General features: G+C 36.7%; 1 protein-coding gene across 4 annotated transcripts in view; it reads right to left on the reverse strand.

The window, feature by feature from the left end:
* dtn (transmembrane protein 132C dtn) overlaps positions 1-19303 on the reverse strand; it is a 357458-nt gene that overhangs the window by 15577 nt on the left and 322578 nt on the right. For all 4 annotated transcript variants that reach the window (XM_022059196.2, XM_022059193.2, XM_022059197.2 and 1 more), the window contains one exon: positions 10530-10673. In XM_022059196.2, the coding sequence (XP_021914888.1) occupies positions 10530-10673 (144 nt within the window). The remainder of the gene's footprint in view (positions 1-10529; positions 10674-19303) is intronic.

Here is a 19303-nt window from a genome sequence, read left to right on the forward strand (position 1 = left end):
TGCAAGCTTGATTGTGCTTGTATGTGCCACAGAATTGCAAAAGGAGTTGGTTAATTTTTAAATTGACTACGTGGGATAATAGTAAAAACGTACTTTCTTAATATCTATCTAAAATGCTACCAAACTTTGACAAAGCAAATATCCCAGTCCAATTTCAACACCCTGGCACACAATTGTTTCAGTTTTAGAAAGTAAGAAATATATTGTATTTTAAATTTTAAATTTAGATTTTACAGACTGCCATTTACACCACTTTTCCCATTAAATGAGACGGCTTGGTTAGTTTAAGGATTTCTCACAAGACAGGAAGTTACATGCCATAGCTGTGGTGGTTCATAAAGATGAGGTCAGGGTATAGGGAGGAGATGCATAGTAGGTACTGGCTGATGGAGTGAAAGAGACGGAGGGAAAAGATCTGACGTTGCTATGGTTACATCTCATCCCATTTCATTTCACCCTCCGTGATGTTTGTCTCTTTCTGTAATTCTCGGACGGATTTCTCTTCTTCGTGTTCTGCTCTTCTCTTTCATGGTGCAACGTCCATCTAGAATACTGGGAGTAGAGCTCCATCTGTTTGATACCTTCTTTCACAAAATACATTCAGAGTACTTGCTCTTTTAGTTTTAAACACAGTCCACCAATATGTCCTTTGGTTCTAGCAAACTTTAATAAAATGTACAAATTTCACCTTCCTTCACCAGCGCATAAAAGAACGGTGACATGGCGTTTGCTCACGACATCAATATGACCCAAGGCCTGAAATACCGCCAACGCCAGTGAAACAGCGTAGGAGGAGACATCTGGTAATAGACCGTAAACTACACATAGCTATTATCATTTGTAGTATATATGCATATTTAAAAGTGAATTAACTACAGACTTTATTCACAAAGGGAAGTTGGTGGTACAAGTAATGATAATTTTGGGGGTTAAATTGATTAAAACTAACTCGTCTGGTATTATACTTCATGAGAAACTGTAGGTACTCGTTTATTCAAAAAACATTCCTGTTGCTATAGGCCTACAGTCTTCAAGTCCATCACCATCATTACAAAAGCCAGCGATCTGGTTACGTCTATTCTGTATTACCACACCGTTCTCAATAACCATTTATATACATTCCTTTCTTCTATGACTCAGCTTACAAACATTCTATTTCCACAAAGTCTTCAAATTATTATAATTATTCTAACCATGCTACATGTCTCTTTTATATCAATAGTTTTGCCTTAACCATTCTAGTTTAAACGCAACTGTAACAAACTCCTGGTATAATATTCACAATGCGGTCCTCCAGGTTGGGGGTTGTTCGCAAGGCTAACAACCTTGCACCGTAAAAAGGAAGATGTTTCGAAACCTCGATCAAAGCCTCGGACAGACGGACCTAACAGAGGACCGAACGAAAGAGGAGAATTGAGGAGGCCATAGACCGACTACGGACCGGAAAGCCATAGAAGCAGAAAAAGAAGAAGAAGAAGAAAAATGTAAGCTGCAAGAACAAAAAACCTTTACTATCGATTTGTAGGCTCTTTGAGAAAAGACATCACTGAATTACGTTTCGTTCTGATGCAGTGTGCTCCAGAATGCAACTCGACATAAAACACATTATCCATAGTATCATTTATATAGTTCAATATGTCTATGTTTCGATATGTGTGTAGTCCAATATGAATTCCGTCTGTATTGTCACTCAAAATTTCGATTGGAAAGCCTGAAAAACCACTCGAGGGACCTGAACGTAGATGGGAAGATAATATTAAAATGGATCTTAAGAGAATAGGATGAGATGGTGTGGACTAGATTGATTTGGCTCAGGACAAGGGCGGTAATGAACCTTCAGGTTCCATAAAAGGCGAGATAATTTCCTGTCTAGCTAAATGGTTATCAGCTTCTTAGGGAGGACTCTGCTCCATAGAATCAGAGAGAAAGTGAGTGAATTAGTGATTTTTATATTGCTAATCATCATCGAGACAATAACATCCCCGACCACGGGGTCAAATATTCTTAAACGACAATTTTCTTGAATTATCTCATTTCATCTAGCAAACACATACAAGAACAGCAACTCAAATTGGTGCAAGAACACTAACTTTAATGACAGCACCAGCTGTTGGTGTCGTCCGTTTCAGAGTTCGGAAGAATACCATTTTAAGAACAGTTATAGTTTTTATGCAATTCACATTTTAAACCTAGCACTTTTGAGAAGAAACTTACTTACCTACGACGAACTGTGCAGGAGAAATTTCATTTTGTAAATTACGAGTCATCAGTTATCGACATCAAACAGAAACACTTCATGTTGCTATTTCCCATTTTTTAAAAGAACACTCGTGTAACAGTCACATGTTTTTAAGCCACCCATCAACATACTAAAATGTATACGGAATTAATATTGTTCTCATACGATCGTAAAACGTTACTGAAATGAGATAACCTCCACTAGCCCACTGTTCATTACAGAGGGCAGATAGGTTCTACACACAGCTATTTGGCAAAGATAATATTCGTCACGATCATTGATTCTATAAGAATCAATCTAGACTGTTTTTTGAAAGAGCAATGTATTAACATGAGAACAATGGAAATGTTGTTTAAATTTGTGCTGCTGCTATATGATGACAATTTTGATTGAGCGTTTGGAACATTATCACACAGTGATAGGAGATAAAGGTGTATTCTTTTGTGCTGTAGATAAAATGCTAAAGGAGTTTTAGAAACTTTCCAAAACACCAGCAAGACTGTGGTGCCATCTGTCTTCGTCGAGACGAGAAACTTGTTCGAGTTTTTTACTCACTACGAAATAGTAAATGGAAAGCGTAGATAAGGACTGGAATATTCTGCTTACGGCTACTATCTCTATCGATTTCGGAGTTTTACAGTCGACCTTTATTCAAAAATACAAGCAAAATGCATTTGAAGAATTGTTAACTACGGTTTTCTAGAATTTCATCAAAAAATTCAGGGATTAATATCATTGAGCTAAATAACAAGTTGACGATAAATGTTTATGCACATTTTATAGCCTATACAAATAGAAACAATTCAATAAACTAAGTTTCCGAGATATACCCATAAGAGGTACAGTTATTATTATTTAGTGTTCTGTCTGACGACAGGTCCATATGAACAGGATCCTTCCATCCTTATCTCGGACTGGGACCTGTTCATATACGTTCTTGGCAGATGATCCAGAAGTGGTTTGCCATTGCCTTCTTCTGTGTGTGAATGGAGTAATTGTTGGGATGCCACGGAGAAACCGGGGAAGCCCCCGGAGGAAAACTCCGTGTTGCCTAGACCACGGCCTTGCCCAACACAAGTTATAAATTCAGGCACCGCCGGGAATCGAACCCGAGACCCCAGGATTACAAGGCCAGCGTTCTAACCGCTAGACCACCGTGGCTCGCAAGAGATACAGTGCCGAAGAATAAAAATATTGAGACAAAAGAGAATAATCCACATTCAAATTAACAAATATGGCTGTCTTGTGGGTTGTAGCGCCGTGTAGTGTAGCAGAATTTTACCAATATTTCAGAGGTCCTTGCTGCCTCAAATCCTACGAATTAAAATAATTTTTATAACAAAACGTGATCAATTTTAGACGTTCAATATGCTTTAAAATAAATAACTAAAGGCTTCTACCTTAATCTATTTTTATCTAACAAGAAAATTACCTACAGAAGTGATCAGCCAACCAACCAAGTAAAAAATCTAAAAGACTGACTAAATAAGTGCGGTAAATGAATAAGACAGTCTTTCAAAAGACATCCGAGTTCTAATTTGGTGCTCTTTCCTGCGGGTAGGACGACATTATAACCAACTTTCATTTTAAAGTAGAAGGGTACGCTAAAAAGTCTGTCTTGTACCGTCTTCGTTTGTTTACTACGCCGATATTAACTTTATATGACAGCAGCCTACGTCATCTTCGTTGAGTATTGCAGAACACGAAACACGCTTTAGCACGCTGTACTTCTCATGCTGCCTGTGATTACTGAAAACAGAAATACAGAATAATTTCCATGGGTATGATGGAGTAAAAACAGTGATATATTCGAATATATTGTTTGGCACTCTAACGGTCTTCGTTCGAGCCTCGGCTGTATCCTGTGCACACGTCACAAATGAGTGCACCTGAGACTCGAGAGTCTTCTTTTTCTAGAAACTTCTTTCCGTCTCTGGATTCAAGTACTGCGCATGCGCAGCACGTTTGCAACGGATGCCAGTGCACGAGTATACCAAACTTCATACTGCAGATGTACAATACATTTATGCATGAAGATGGCACAGAAATGTGGGTCTTAAAGATTAACGTTGTTAAGGATTCCAGACGTGATTTCCAATTCTGTGTCCGCCTTCGTTTCATGGTAGCTATTTGTATGTAAGACTGGGACTTTCTGCACTATGTAGATTATGTTTGTGCTAGACTTAGACAAATTTTATAGCGAATGTAGGACTATTCGACTTATTTACTTCATTATTCATTTATGACCACATTAAAATAAATAATACAGAAACATAAAATGAGGGTGTCATCTGAAAAAAATATAGTTCACAAAAAGAGAGGAATTTCTTTAACTAGCTATTAGCTTCTCAAATAGAAATCTGTTCCTAAATGTCTGCTATGAGTAAAATAGCATTATATGCTTGACGAATTATACGAAACTTTAGCTACACTGTTGTCATTCTCATCATTTGTCTCGTCTTGAATTATATTTCGATATCGTAACAGTTTTTTATACATCGAGCACTCATACATTCTTTGTCCTTTAGCCTTGTAGATGATAACATGAATAACTGAATAACACTATAGACCTGTGCCATTTTTGTACAAATACGATGATCTTACTGGACCACTATTACGCCCCATTCCAACCCAGCAAAACCCACTTCACACCTTCATAACTTATTAATACGATACCCATTTTGGTATTATTCTAATATCCACGCCCAGGTCACTCAAATTTTCTCATCTCTTCAGATGTCCGTACGAAAATTTGCACATATGTCTTTTTCCTGATTCGTAATAAATGTTCTATCCTTCTTATGAATCTGTATATTGTAACTATGTTGTAAACAAATAAACACAACTTTATTAGAGTTACACGTAAAGCTTATGTCCAAGTACGAGGAGAGTACCTTATTGGATCAGGCCACAATGTTGCATCTTAATGCGTAGGTAGATTCACTTCCCTCACTTCAAAATTGTTAGCACTGGTGAGATGTCAATGGCGGTAACTAAAGAATCCGTGTGGTTTGATACAATTTATTCGTGAATTATGCTAAGCTCTGAGATTATACTCGTATTTTCAAAGGGAACGTAAGCTGGTCCTTACGTTATCCAGTTGACGAAATTTACTTGCTTAGATTTCTATTTTTATCTCAATCTTCACACAACGATTTATGAATAATAACAAAACATCTGTGACTATCATTTATTTCATGTCATCATCTTCTTATGATGAGTGTTACAAGTAGTACAAATTATGATAATGTCACCAAATTAAGTTATAAGAGGTGTTATTTGATGGTGGGAAAAATAGTCCGAAACATATTATAAGAAAAATAATAACATGAAATAAATAGCAGACATTAGTGAAACGTTATTCAATCACAAATCGTACTGCGAAGAATGAGGGAAATATATAAATTTAAGAGATCAACAGGGTGATCTGAAATATAACCTGGTACTTATTTAGATTCAGCTTCCACCAACCCCGAATCACCTGTATCTGTGATGCAGTTGCCAGGAACTCTGAGGGCCATGGAATTCAGTTCCCGGAAAGTATCAAGACACGATATTGCTACTGCAGTTACTAGGAATATACAGTAATTACTAACCCTCTTTAATTAACGAAGTACGAGATACACTCTTAGCAGCAGTGAACAGACGCCACGAAATTTGCGGGTTTCAGTTGCGCTCAGTTTCCATTGTTTAAGATCAGAAAGCCTGCTGATCATCGAGTGTTGTAACATTGGCAGTTGACATCAGATTCTATTCTCTGTAGTTGTCTTGCATTTTAATGCAATTCAAGTTGCTTGTACAGTTATTTCTGTTAAGTGAAATTAGCTTCTCTTTATACATGACGTTAATAGCGTGGAGCTTCTCAGGGCTCGGAACCTAAGCTGCTTGCTGGTTTCTGTTGGGTGCGCTTTTCCCATTCAATTGTTCTTTGAATAGCGCACGTACAATTCCCTAATTCAATTAAAGTCTTCCCTAAGCTAGTTTCTGCCGCTTGGTGGCTGGAAGCTGTCTGTCAGAATCTGAGATACCTTACCTTTATTCCATCTTCTTGTCTTGCTCTTTAAGACCACCCTCCTGTTCTTTCCCTTTCTTCTTCGTCTTGTAGCTATCATTTCCATTCTTGCCATCTCCTGTCAGTCTCCAATGACAACTCAGACTTCTTCCCATCAATTCACGTTAACGAGATTCCATAATGAAAGGTGCAATCAACTGCTGGTACAAACTTGCTTCAGTTTGGAGCCTGTCTACCTAAGCTGAAACCCGCCACATACACTTTTTTGAACTCAACTCTTACTATGAGTCGTGTCGGATTCATTTGACGGCTCAACTTTGTCGACTGCTGGCATTATGTGATCACTGAATGTAATGACGAGATTAGAGGGCTCGCATCTTCCATTGTCATCGAGACTTCACATTCTGTTCGTCAGGTTGTCGCTGACTTTGTCATCCTCAACACCGAGTACAAAAAAGAATCCTGACAGAAGATTTTGGCGTCAAAGTCATAGCGACAGTCAATAATGTCACTAAGCCCATAATATATACACATCAAACAAATGAGAGAAACTGTTCTTCTGTTGAATAAAGTGTTAAAAGTTTAGAAAATGTTCCCCAGTCTCATTATTGCAGGAGTGGAATTATTAATTTGTGTCAGTTCATTAGAAACATGTTTATTACTATATTTCTGTTGGTCGTAGATTTAAATGTATTTGTAGTGAAATTATAATTTGTTACATTCTATATATTATTACACTTATGAAGAAAAGTATTTAAGCAATCAGAATATTTTAATTAATGAAACTACAGTTAATCAATTATATACTTCTCAGTGATCAACGGTACAGTGACAGACATAAATCGATATCGATAATTAAATATTTGTGAAACAATTTCATTATTAGTACTAAAATAGTGGATTAATATGTTGTTTCTCTTATACGTTCTACTTAGATGCTGTTTGTAATAATGAACAAGTTAGACTTAGCGCCTTTATAAATGAGGTTAATAACAGTATCATTATTGCTGGAACCACTTCACCTTCAGCAGTTTTTCAACATCTTTGCGTTACTAAGTACGTACAGAAGTTTCCTTGTGTTCATTTATACACAAGACTGTGTATGCTAAACACTGGCTTCTTGCGACTCACAGTTTTTCTGCAGCTATTTACCCTAGCGTTACGCCCATGCTACATAATTATTTTCAATTTTGCAACTGTTTTCTCCCTTGACTTGTACTTAGAAATTACGTCTACTTAAGTCTACTCCTTCATTTACATCTAATTTTATGCACGTATATTCCAATATTTTTTAAATTAACCGCCTTAATATACTTTAGTATTTTCTTAATAGCTAATTCCTAATTTACACGAAGCCAACTGTTGCATAAACATTTATCCCTTCATTTTTTAGTTCCTTCCAATCTAATAATGTGTTCCACATCACCCAGACGTATTAGGGAGCACACTATTATTCAAAACACTTTCAAACACGTGACTCATTTTGCGAGAAACGTCTTAAATAAAGATAATTTTATAAAAAGATTCGATGTCAACATCAGTGTTCGATAACGAAGTGTTATATCTTATTGATTGTCACTGCATCATACAGTGTACAGTTTGGATTATTTGATACTCTACTAAGCAATGAAGAACTTCCTATGCTCAAACCGTAGCTTAAGAATCCTGCAATTAAACAGCGGAAAATTGTCTTAAACTTCTACAGGTTTGTGACAATCATCTGGTTTAAAGAAGTAAAGTGCACATTGATGTTTCGGAGGTAGGCTCTGTCTCCATCTTCAGATAAAAAGACAAGGGGAGAAAAGAAATTTCTGCTTAGTTTGGGCCCATTAAATGGTCCCAGTCCTTGTTGCTGAACCAGGAAATTTAAGGTTATGACAGATAATGAAAACGGATTATTTAACTAAATAACAAATCTGTACTTATTCTTTACTGAAACAGGCAACTAAAATTTATTGTCATGGTTTAATATTTTAATTATGATAGAGGTAGGACGAATTTATTAAAATAATTCTTACATAAATATATAAAAAGATTTATCTACATGTTTTATGTTTGTCTAAATTGTAATCATTTAGCACTTCAGCTTGTACGGCGGCGTACGTTATATTTTTCATTATAAACGGTTCAGGAAACTCGCCTGCAAAGTGCCAACAGACTAAACAGTTTCCGCCAACTATAAAACAAAGCTTTGCATATATTTTATTTAATGGTTTACCTGAACTACGAATTATTATTTTGTTTACTTATAGGTTTGTTCTGTTCGCAGTTTTATTTAACAGGATGGCTCATCCCTCTGTAAATACTTACGTGGCATTAAAAATAGACCACGATATGCTGGTCGAATTTTTTACTCTCCGAGTTATATTTATGGTTCACACGCTCCATTATGTTAATGGAATACAAAGGTAATTACTTATACACAGTCTGTTGAGAACTGAAATTGAAATCTCTTATACAGCGATCTGTATAGCTAATCGGTTGAAGAGTTTAATTGTATGTTAAAGTAAATGTTGATATAATAGGCTTATCTTAATTTTAACAAAGGTATTTTAATTTACATGGAATTTAGTTATTGGTAAAATGTAGAAATAACATTTTTCTGAGTTTATTAAGTTTTAAGTGATGTGTGAAAGAAGAGAGACAATGCTGGGTTTCCAGTCGCACATGCGAGAATAATATTAAAACAGTTCTTAAAAAAGTAACATGGAAGGGTGTTCATTGGATTAATCTGACTTGGGATACGGGACAGTGGCGGGATCTAGCGAACACAGTAATGACATTTTGAGTTCCATGTAAGGGGGAATCTCTTGTGCAGCTGAGGTACAAATAGGGTCCCATGAAGGATGCTGACCCACGAGATAATAGTCTGACAAGACTACTGTGGAAAATTATAAAACAGTCAATAAAGGAAATGTCTGCGAAATGGAATGTTTCCTGCTAATGATATAGGAAACCTTCTTTAGCACAACGTCTAGGACGGATCCTGGTTCATTCACGTGTTGTTTTTGTGCACAAAACACGCCCTTAAAGTAATGCAGTGCATTTCAGAAACACTTTGTATGTGCAAACAAGATAGAGTCCAAGGTACGTGCATTTCTTTACTAAACCACTCTACAGCAGGTTTACGTAATACGAATTGTAACGTACTGGAAACATTATAAAGCAGCTACACTCAGCCCGTTCCTTGGATGTCAGTGGTTTATTACAAACACACCAGAAGGATATTTTTGTTTTCGTGTTATTTGGATTCTGTTTCTGCATTTTCACCAACATATGCAGCCATAAGGCATACAAAGCGAAATGCGATCATCATTATATAACTTCATTAAATAACTATGCTGTCGGTATATACAGAATGCACCAAAAATACGTAGTTACACATTCAATGAATGAAATAAATACATTTTAATACACTAAAACAGTACATACGTCAGCCTTGGCACTCAGTAAATTATCGAATCTCGTGCAGGTGTTAAAAATAATCAACGTTACCTACGTGGCACAGTTAATCGATAACAAGGCAAGCATTCCGTGTTATGTGTACAACCTTTTTGAAAAACCTGCATATACAATTCCAGAGCTCAGTTACTTATCATATTTATGTAATTATGCTGGCATGCAACTAACTGACTGCTACTATTTAGTGGAATGGAAGAACATACCCACAAAATATTAATTTCAGATATATCACAGTGAAATAAGTAAATAGATTAAGTTTTAAATTCATTTTTAAAAGGTCAATACTGCCTGACATCATCGTAGATTCTTCGATTATTTATTTAACTGCAGATGTATAAACCGCCGAATGAGGGGAAGATTGTTATGTCTAGACAGCAATTCAATAAAAATATATTATTATTGATATTGCTGCTATTAAGGCAGACATAAAACTCAAGTATAAATGAATAAACTATGGCTATAACTGCCATCTAATAGAAAAAAAGTCATTAAATTACAGCCCAGAGGGAGAAAACAGAAAATTGAAAATCTGAATTCGTAAGGGTGGAAATTGGAAGTAAATATTTATAAAATAACACAATATATAATGCCGGAATAACATTAGAAAGTCGGAATAGAATGTTTTGACCAGCGTCTCTAAAGCTTGGTCTTACTAACTGCCTTGATACGTTGTAAATTATAATTTCAATAAAAGCTGTAGTTTGTAGCATTATAATTATTCTAAGTAAACAACGCTTCTTAACTGCAAGATGAGTGAATACTACATAACAAAGGCAGTTCAGAAACTTCTTGCAGCATAAGGCTTGGATCTCTCACCTTGAGCACACTTTCGTCCTCTGAATGGCAGGATGACTGCAGGGTGACATCTGCAACCTTGCCTGCCTGGCTCACGATGAACACTTTCATCGCCTGAGAGACCTGGCGCCCAGTCAGCACGGCCGTGTTGATGACGTCCCAGTTCTAGAAGCAAAACAAAATGTCATATTCCACAACTGTCACCACCATTGGGCAATTTTTAACCACTTCTGATATGGGTGTCGATAACGTATAAATAACAGCCTGTAGAGCACGGAAATTTTCCATTGGTGTTCTGAATTGAAAGCGATGATAAAGGAATGTGGGCGAAAGGAGATCAAAGATGACTGTACGAAAGGGATTATGGGAATATACGTGATAAGGGACATTTTTAAAAACAATACGCAGAGGTAATTCTTTGTACAACATGAAACAGCATAGCTACTGCATAAATAATTAAAGCGTTCCGATTAGATCGCATAAACATTTTTCTTGCGCTCAGCAAGTTAGTGAAGAATTAAATGCAGTGTGTTGTAGATTGACATTACTTAAAACGTTAAGAACACATGATTTGTGAAGTTAGAAATAAAGATTAAGTACAGTAATAAGTTTCGCTGACGAATATTTGTTCAAATGAACAGGTTTATAGATATTTTGATACTGCATGCATTTGAATACGTTCTAACTAGAAACAAAGGCAAGACTCTAAGTATGAAACTACGCTGGTCTCTAAACAATCAGTTTCCTACAAACAACCGAATCGGCAGAGTAGAACGAAAATAACATTTAAAACGTACGTTCATATGTTTTTGTGGTTAGTCGAAAGTACGTAAACTAATTTCATATTAAGAATATAGATATCTTGTGGGTCGTAGTACCGTGTAGTCTGGTAGAAGTTTACCAATGTTTCAGGGGTCCTTGCTACCTCCATCGTCAAGGTAATCGCAATCTTTGTACTCAGCGCTGTGAAAACCTCAAATCTTACTGGCTTCAGATTCTTTGTGAATGAGATGATAAATAGGAAAGAAATCTTTGATTGAGAAGACGCTGATGTTTTTAGACTGTCTGTTGCTCCGCTTACGTCATCGCGTAGTTTTCCTGTATGTAGTTTACTAAAGTTCTCTGTTTCAGATAGCAGAACTTCATGTGTAAAGGTGCAAAGAACGCACGTGGAGAACGTAATCCGATAATGATTAAATGGAACTTCTGTCAATGAATCAGCACAACAATTCAGAACGTTTCGTTGTGTGTGTAAAACTATTTTCTCCCTGGTTCATTTCCTTCGTCGCTATCAATTATTGGTTCCTAGCTCTCACATTTCTCTCTTGGGAAAATCCACGAAACTCCTTTTTACAATATAACCTACGACCTTTTAAAGCAGGGAAGTTTTCTTCACGAGTTACATTAAAGGGTTCACTATGCTATTGGTGTTGTAAAAGATCCGTTCGAATTACGTGATTCGTTTCCTTTCTTACAGTCAGGTAGCCTTTTTTCCGTATTTCTCCAGTGCCACTTAGCAACAGACCCACTATAACTCTTTCACGCGTGCCGCGCTGCCTAAGCTGTAGGCGCTCCACTACGATTCCTTCATCTTCTCCCAAGGCAGTGTTTTTTAAATACTTTCCTAACATCTGTGCTTTGTGACATTTAGTGATGCCAAACTATACCATATTTGCAAACGACTGTTAATTAAAGAAAACATAAATGAATTCGACACAGAAAGAACAATAATTTATTTATGCTTTCATAAAATACCATTTTATAATTCGACGTATTGAAAGAAACAACATAAACATTTCCCTTCAAGATATTTTAGCCCAGACTGGGGCCCTACTCTTATGCCTGACCTAGTTATTTTCTTAGCTAATTAATGGAATAATCTCACACATGTTACGGATCGATGCTGAGATGGGTCTAAGCACACAAAAACTCCCGTGCCTGTGGCATGGTTTGAACACGTGGGTATACGGTTGCCAAGTTCACAAGCATACTGCGAATCTGCTTATATAAACGACATAACATTAGCTTTAGAATATTATATTTCATTTTCGGTCCTATCCTTTCCATACATCTCTTCTGAAATACATACATTCAACGTTTTGTTTCGAGAAGGATAGAATTACGAGTGAGAATTCATCGTGATGGTGACTGGAATACAGAAATGCTCGATATTATAGTTGTACCCTTTACCGATTAGGAGATGACGAAACAGGTTCACTCATCCACCCGCCAATCCTACACATGACAAAACAACTGTGAGTTAACGTCGGTATGACTGAACAAACGTATATGCTGTAGGCTACAACTAAAGCGAAAGCTGATGTTGCACTGAAATGGTAGCAGCATGCTCAAGGCCACATGCCTCGTCAAATCTCAAACTGTGGACAGTATAATAGTCAGAGGCTGTGTTGTAAACATTACTCAATTTGTGTCAAAGAGCTGTCAAAAACAGTTTTGTTGATCAGTGCAACAATTATGTAGTATGAAGTCCACTAAATAAAAAGAACATCTCCTCAATAGCAATAATTTTATTAAATTCCTTATTAGTATTTGTCAAAATAAAAGAAACATATAACATGCAAATACTAATAAATATATACAACACTAATAAAACACACTAAGAAGGAAACGAATAAAACAAAATTACACTAAATAACATGTAAGTGAAAAAATCATTTGATACTGTGCTATTCATGAATAAATTATATAAATACTTTACAGAGAAATAACACGTTTTACGAGTTCTGAACAAGCCCAGTGACTTATTTCTAACAAAAAATTACCGTATGATTTTGAAGCGATACAATTTGGTACGGAGATATTTCTTCGTCGGTTATGTAAGCCTCAGCAATATGAAGCTCTCCAGAATGAACACGAATATACATTATATATAAAATGTAATATAAACTAAAGAAAATAAAAAAAGGCCACTTACGACAGGAAGGACCCATAATAATATTCTTCAGCGTCAACAAATACAGTTATTTTGTTCACTCTAAACAACCATCCTAGGGCTTTGTTAAAACAAGTGATTGTATTGTTGTAGGCCTAAGCTTGGAATAGGAAATTTAATTAATTTCGTGACTATACAAACCATTGAAAGGATTCGTGCCATTCCAACCACATAATTATTTCATCTGACGAGGCCCGTACTATTCTAGAATGCTTCTGGTCTGACCCGTGCAGGCTTTTACATGAGTCCGTAACTCATGCAAATGAAATGAGAACCTAACCTAACTAATTCAAACGTTCGAGTCTCCAAAATTTCTAAATCAGGACTCCAGTAACGAATCAATCAAATATCTGTTATTTATAAGCTTATTTAAATTATATGACATAAAGTAATGTTTCGAATCTTTATAAATTGCGTATCGTATTTATAATTTGAGAATTCGGCTTACTGGCAGACGTGAAGGACACGCCGACAAGTGCTACTAAATATATTTTAGACGTTATTCATTCATCAGTTGAAATTTTACTGATTTTAAAAAGCAGAAATTCGAACGAAAGGATCTTCCTTAATTTCAGCTATAAAGGGATGATACCTACTCCGCTGTATCCACAGATAGAGCTACTCTTGATCTCCATAAATCGACAAGATCGGGCAAATTTAAATAGTAACAGCAAGAGTCTATTACTATAGTGATAACCAATAATTTGAAGACGGGTGCAGAGATAACTCCCAAAACGTGAACATTTAGCAAGTCAACGGATATGTCCAACATAATATTGAGAAAATTGATCAATCCCTGTCATTTTGGGAAAATCAAATGTTATCTTTTGTTAATATTTCCAATGCCGAAAAGTTGCACAGAAGTTGTAGAATTTAATGCATTAAATGTGAAACGTATTGCCTAAGAACTATTAGTGTATGATGACGTATTTCTTAAACATTATACAATATCCGATTCGAGTTTCTATACTTATCCTGATATATACTTCAGAAACTCTAAAAACGTGTTAACAACACAGTTATTAATGGTAGAGCCATATTATGCCAAATTTCTCGTGCCACTAACATTAGCTTTCTCTTTAAACCCAGTGTGTAGAAGCCACTTATTTTTCCTTTTATTAGACGAAAGTTTACTCACGATAACAGCTATGTACTACACCTAAACAGCATTATAGAAATGAATATTTTGAGGATAATGATAATGAAATCTCTTTGAAGTTCAGTACAGATAGTTATGAAGTAATCCATCTTTTTATTACACTTTCGGTAGATTTCAACAAGCAGGAAGAGATACCAGCAATCGTTGAATTCAAATGACTCTACTATGGTTCGTGATCGTCTTTAGATCCAAATATTGTTCCAAAAATATTTGAACGTTTCCTTTTTATGTCAAAGATAACACAAAACTATTAATGTTCTTTAGGTAAATTATCTATATTTATTCTGAGAATCTTATGATGTGGACAAAATGCAAAATTATTACAACTGGGCCTTAGAAGATTAAGAAGAAATAGAGTTTGGGTGTTGAAGGACATGGAACTTGAACGAAGAATACGAGAAATCATAACATAGCAGAACGTATTTTACACTAATAGGACAAATTCCGCTACAGACTGTCGGTTCCGTGGCCAGGAGACCTTCATTTAAAGGAAATACATAAGAATTTGAATGAAATTGACGTTACTAATCTAATAATAGCTTCATGACACTAACCGCTGCGAGTACCCTACAATTATTCCGAAAACTTGTAATTTAGAACTGCCGATAAAGGATGAGGGCAGTTAATTCTGAATTCGGATCGCATCAGCTAAATTCCACCTCAAATCACAAATTTATACACAAAAGGCCTACGAATATTTGACTGCACAGAAACACACATTCCATTTTGTGCAAAATCAGTACAAGTTCGAAACAGTGTACATCATATAGACATATTTATCATAGCATTTTGTTACATATAAACACACAGACCTAAATCAAATTAATTTTCGACAAAAACTGTTGTATCTTAATAAGATATACTATACGTCGAATATCATTTTTCTTTGGTATAACGAGCCGTTGTCGTCAAAAGAATTAAAATATATGTTTCCTGGGCGGATTAAAAATACACGGTGTTAGAATTATTTCCTTTCTGAAGCCGCCCAAAACCAAATACACCAGCGTACATGATACGTAATGTTGGTGGTCAGAATATCGGCCGATTTATCGACTATTCCGACTGAAGTTTCCGTGGTCATCTTCAGTCACTACAGAGAATACTATGATCGTATCTCGAAATAAATCCTTGGAAATCTTCATGTATTCTTGACTCAAGATCATCTGTCCATCTCATCCGGCGCTATACAACTTGTACAGCTGAAACATCGATGTTTAATAATGAAAGAATAGCGGCGTACACGCTTCAAAGCTGCAATGTAATCCAATACTTGGTTGAATTTGTCCTGTAAGATGTTAAATATGGTTTAGTCTAAAGTGCAAAGGAACCCTGCAGTACTAGGTCAAAATATAACAAAGTTTCGCGGTCTCTTAGTGGAGTAACACTAATGGGATTTTACTTTACGCAGAACTGAGCCGAAAGCCCAGAGATTGTATAGGCCTTACTACAACGAAGATGAGTCAGTAAAATGCCGCGTGCAGCGTAAGATGCGATTCGAATATAACAACAGAGGTCTATGGAGAATGTTAAGGTTGAAAACGTGAGTACTACCCGAGTCTTGGTTACAGTTTAACCAAGACGTATGTAGTAAAGTCTGCGCCCAGTTCTAAACGTGTGTAGGTGGCTAAAAAGGGAGAACTGAGCTACAAATCCTAGACCGTGCCACCTAAAAACGGATGGGCGGAGAAACGACCTAAAAGTTGCTGACTGGAATATTGATTAGGAACTAGTTAGCGCAGTGCCATGGAATGAAAGGGATGATGATGTTTCGTAGGGGTTGGAAAAGAGTAATGGTCTTGAATATCAATGAAATAACAGAGGTAATCGATACGCAGATCTGAGAGGAATGACGCAATGTACGAAGATTTATGATTACAGCACGGTGACGCATGGGTTTGTGTGAAGAAGAATTTGCCTGTTTTCTTAATGAAATCGCACTGCTCTTTCACCACGGCACACAACACCATTACCGCAAGAGCCCACAGGGACGGGGAAGGGGAAAAATTCTTTCCCCAAGAATAATAGTGTCAATTACAAATTTGAATTAACATGCAAATTGCTTTTATGAGAGTGGGACGAGAGACGATGAACAAGAAGAGTCTCGCACGGGATTTTCGTTTATTCAGGTTAATAATTGCTAAGACAATTGCCGATCGCTGTGGTAGTCACGTTAATTCATGACGAACGTTGAAACGTCGATTTCAGTGTTTCGTAGTTCCGTATCAACGTTTCCCTAGAGTATATTTTAAATAGTAAAACCCGTGGATAATACAAATTATTAACTAGGGTGAATATTCCCTTGATATTCTGAAATAAATGCTAAACTGAAAGCACAAAGTTACGCTTACGCAGATTTATTTAGAGCTGGTTTTGTGAACAATCAACATGCGCACCATACATGAGACGAATATTAGTCTGACAGCATCCCAACACAAACGAAATAAACACGACAAAGCTGACTTCCCCTGGATGAACTGGTATGCAGACCGTAACGTTTGATATTAGGACTCGTCATCAAAACCAACATCGTCATGAACTGCAGGAATAGCTAAAAAAAAGTCGTCGTTCGGTTTTTCTTAAATTGATTTTGTCACAAATTTTTCCAGCCATCTCTTTCTTGGACTTCCGAAGGGATTATATTTTGCCACTTTTATTCGATATCAGCAAACATTCCATTTATGTGGTACTGTAATCTATATTTAAAGTGAAAGTGTATAATAATCGACTTCATCGAACAGAATGTTTCTCGAGAAACGTACAGTCGCTAAGTGAATTAAGAAATTACTCGCATTTTCGGAACATTCATTAAATATTCACAAGAGCCCGCGACTGTCCCCTATCCTGAGTCTCCACACACTCACACTTTATTTAAGATACATTAGCTATCCATCTGTGTCTATGACTTTTAGTTAATCTTCTCTTGACCTTTTCCTACACTTTTGTATCCATTTCTCATCCCCTTTATGTGATCTACGTACTCCGTTCATCTCGGTTTCATTCACATATGCCCCATATAACCCCTGCATTCTGACTGAACCTCACTTATATTTTAAAATCTTGCTTCTGTTTTCACTGAGTCTGACAACTTCTGACAATAACACACCCAAATGCCATGTCAATTTCGCGTTAATGAAGTCGCAGCGAAGGACCCAGTTCCAAAACCCTGTGTAACATATGAGATTTGAGCTTCTCATGGCGGTGAATACATCGACGTTGTTCTGGTCTGTGACACTGTTGACTCGTAGAGAAATACCACCATTTCGAAGAAGCAAGCTGTCTCCATCCTCAGGCCCCTGTTTTACCGAAAGTCTGATGTCTACCCACAAATCCGCAAGGTGTCACAGACCTGGAGCAACAAAATCGAAATTTCGTAACAACCTAGTTTCTTACGATGAAGAATCATCAGTCTCATCCAGAACCCAAGTAGAAGAAGCTCCACACAACATGAAAAATATGTACTTTTTTCCATAATATTTCGACTTCTACTTTTGTTCAAGTGGCCTCTAATAGACTTTACTGAAGAGCTTGATTTATGCATCCGACATAACCGCCCAATCCTCTGCCGGGAGTGGCGTTGACTCACTCGTGATACAACATTTTATTTAGTATGGCCTACTGTGTTCTGTTTTTCAAACTGTCCCATGTTCAATTTTTAATGTCGGAATTTCGTTTAAACATAGTTCCAACAGATTTTATAGCCAAATGCTGCGAAGACTACTCGGCATCGAGAAACTGTTGATAAAGCAGATGTCTATTACTGACAACTTTTTCATACTTGTCATTATTACAGTAATTAAACAAAGCAGAGGAAGATAGGTACAGCATGCAGTACAGTATTTTACAGGGATAACGATTTTAAAATATTATTTGACAGAGGAACTTACGAAACGTGTAAAATGGTTTCAGGTAGTCCGACCAGGGAATTAAATATGTCAGAGATGCGAAGATGAGACACGAGTTATGTCACTGCCTAATTTATCACATTAGTTTTTGGCAATCCAGTTCCTCCAGATTATTATTTATGAGAATATCCCCCCCCCGCCCCCAAATTATGCAGTATTTTTAATCGTTTTCGTGGTTTCATTATTACAGTTTACTCAAAGCCAGTTCCAAGCAATCTTTGCGAGTTAGAGGGACTCAGCTTTACGCCTGGCGGTGTACGATAGGCTTGCCTGCCTAGCACACGTGTCGGAGAAGTGGTCGATCCATCGCGGCGAACTAGCGCGGTGCGTGCTAGCAGTGAACGAGCGTGTCAGTCAACGTCACTTGCATCGTTCTGACCTTGTGACACTCAAAAATAGGCAGGTATCTTTTGTAGCGGCCTTACAGCTAATTGTGTCTGAGCACGCAGATACGTGGGCATGCAGGCCGCATGTGGGTAAAGCTCAATGCATTCAACATGACTAGACACAGGCAAGTCTTAAATCCAGTGAGATATCCGGTGATTTTAATATCTTATTTGACATTGAAGGTAAATTTTAGAAATAATAAATGTTATATATTCCCGGATATTTGGACCACAGCCTAGCAATAATCTCACATCCATTATACAGGGATTTATGAAGAAAATGTAACTAGTTATATTCAGATTATCTGATACATTGGTTAAATATTAATTTGAATGTGTGTGAGATCTCCAGACAACGGAAGTTTGGAGAATGATCGTTGATGGTGGTAGGATAA

This window comes from Zootermopsis nevadensis, unplaced genomic scaffold, assembly GCF_977971745.1.
Source record: "Zootermopsis nevadensis isolate Lab colony 2312 unplaced genomic scaffold, Znev_1.0 Znev_ptg000018l, whole genome shotgun sequence".
NCBI lineage: Eukaryota > Metazoa > Arthropoda > Insecta > Blattodea > Termopsidae > Zootermopsis > Zootermopsis nevadensis.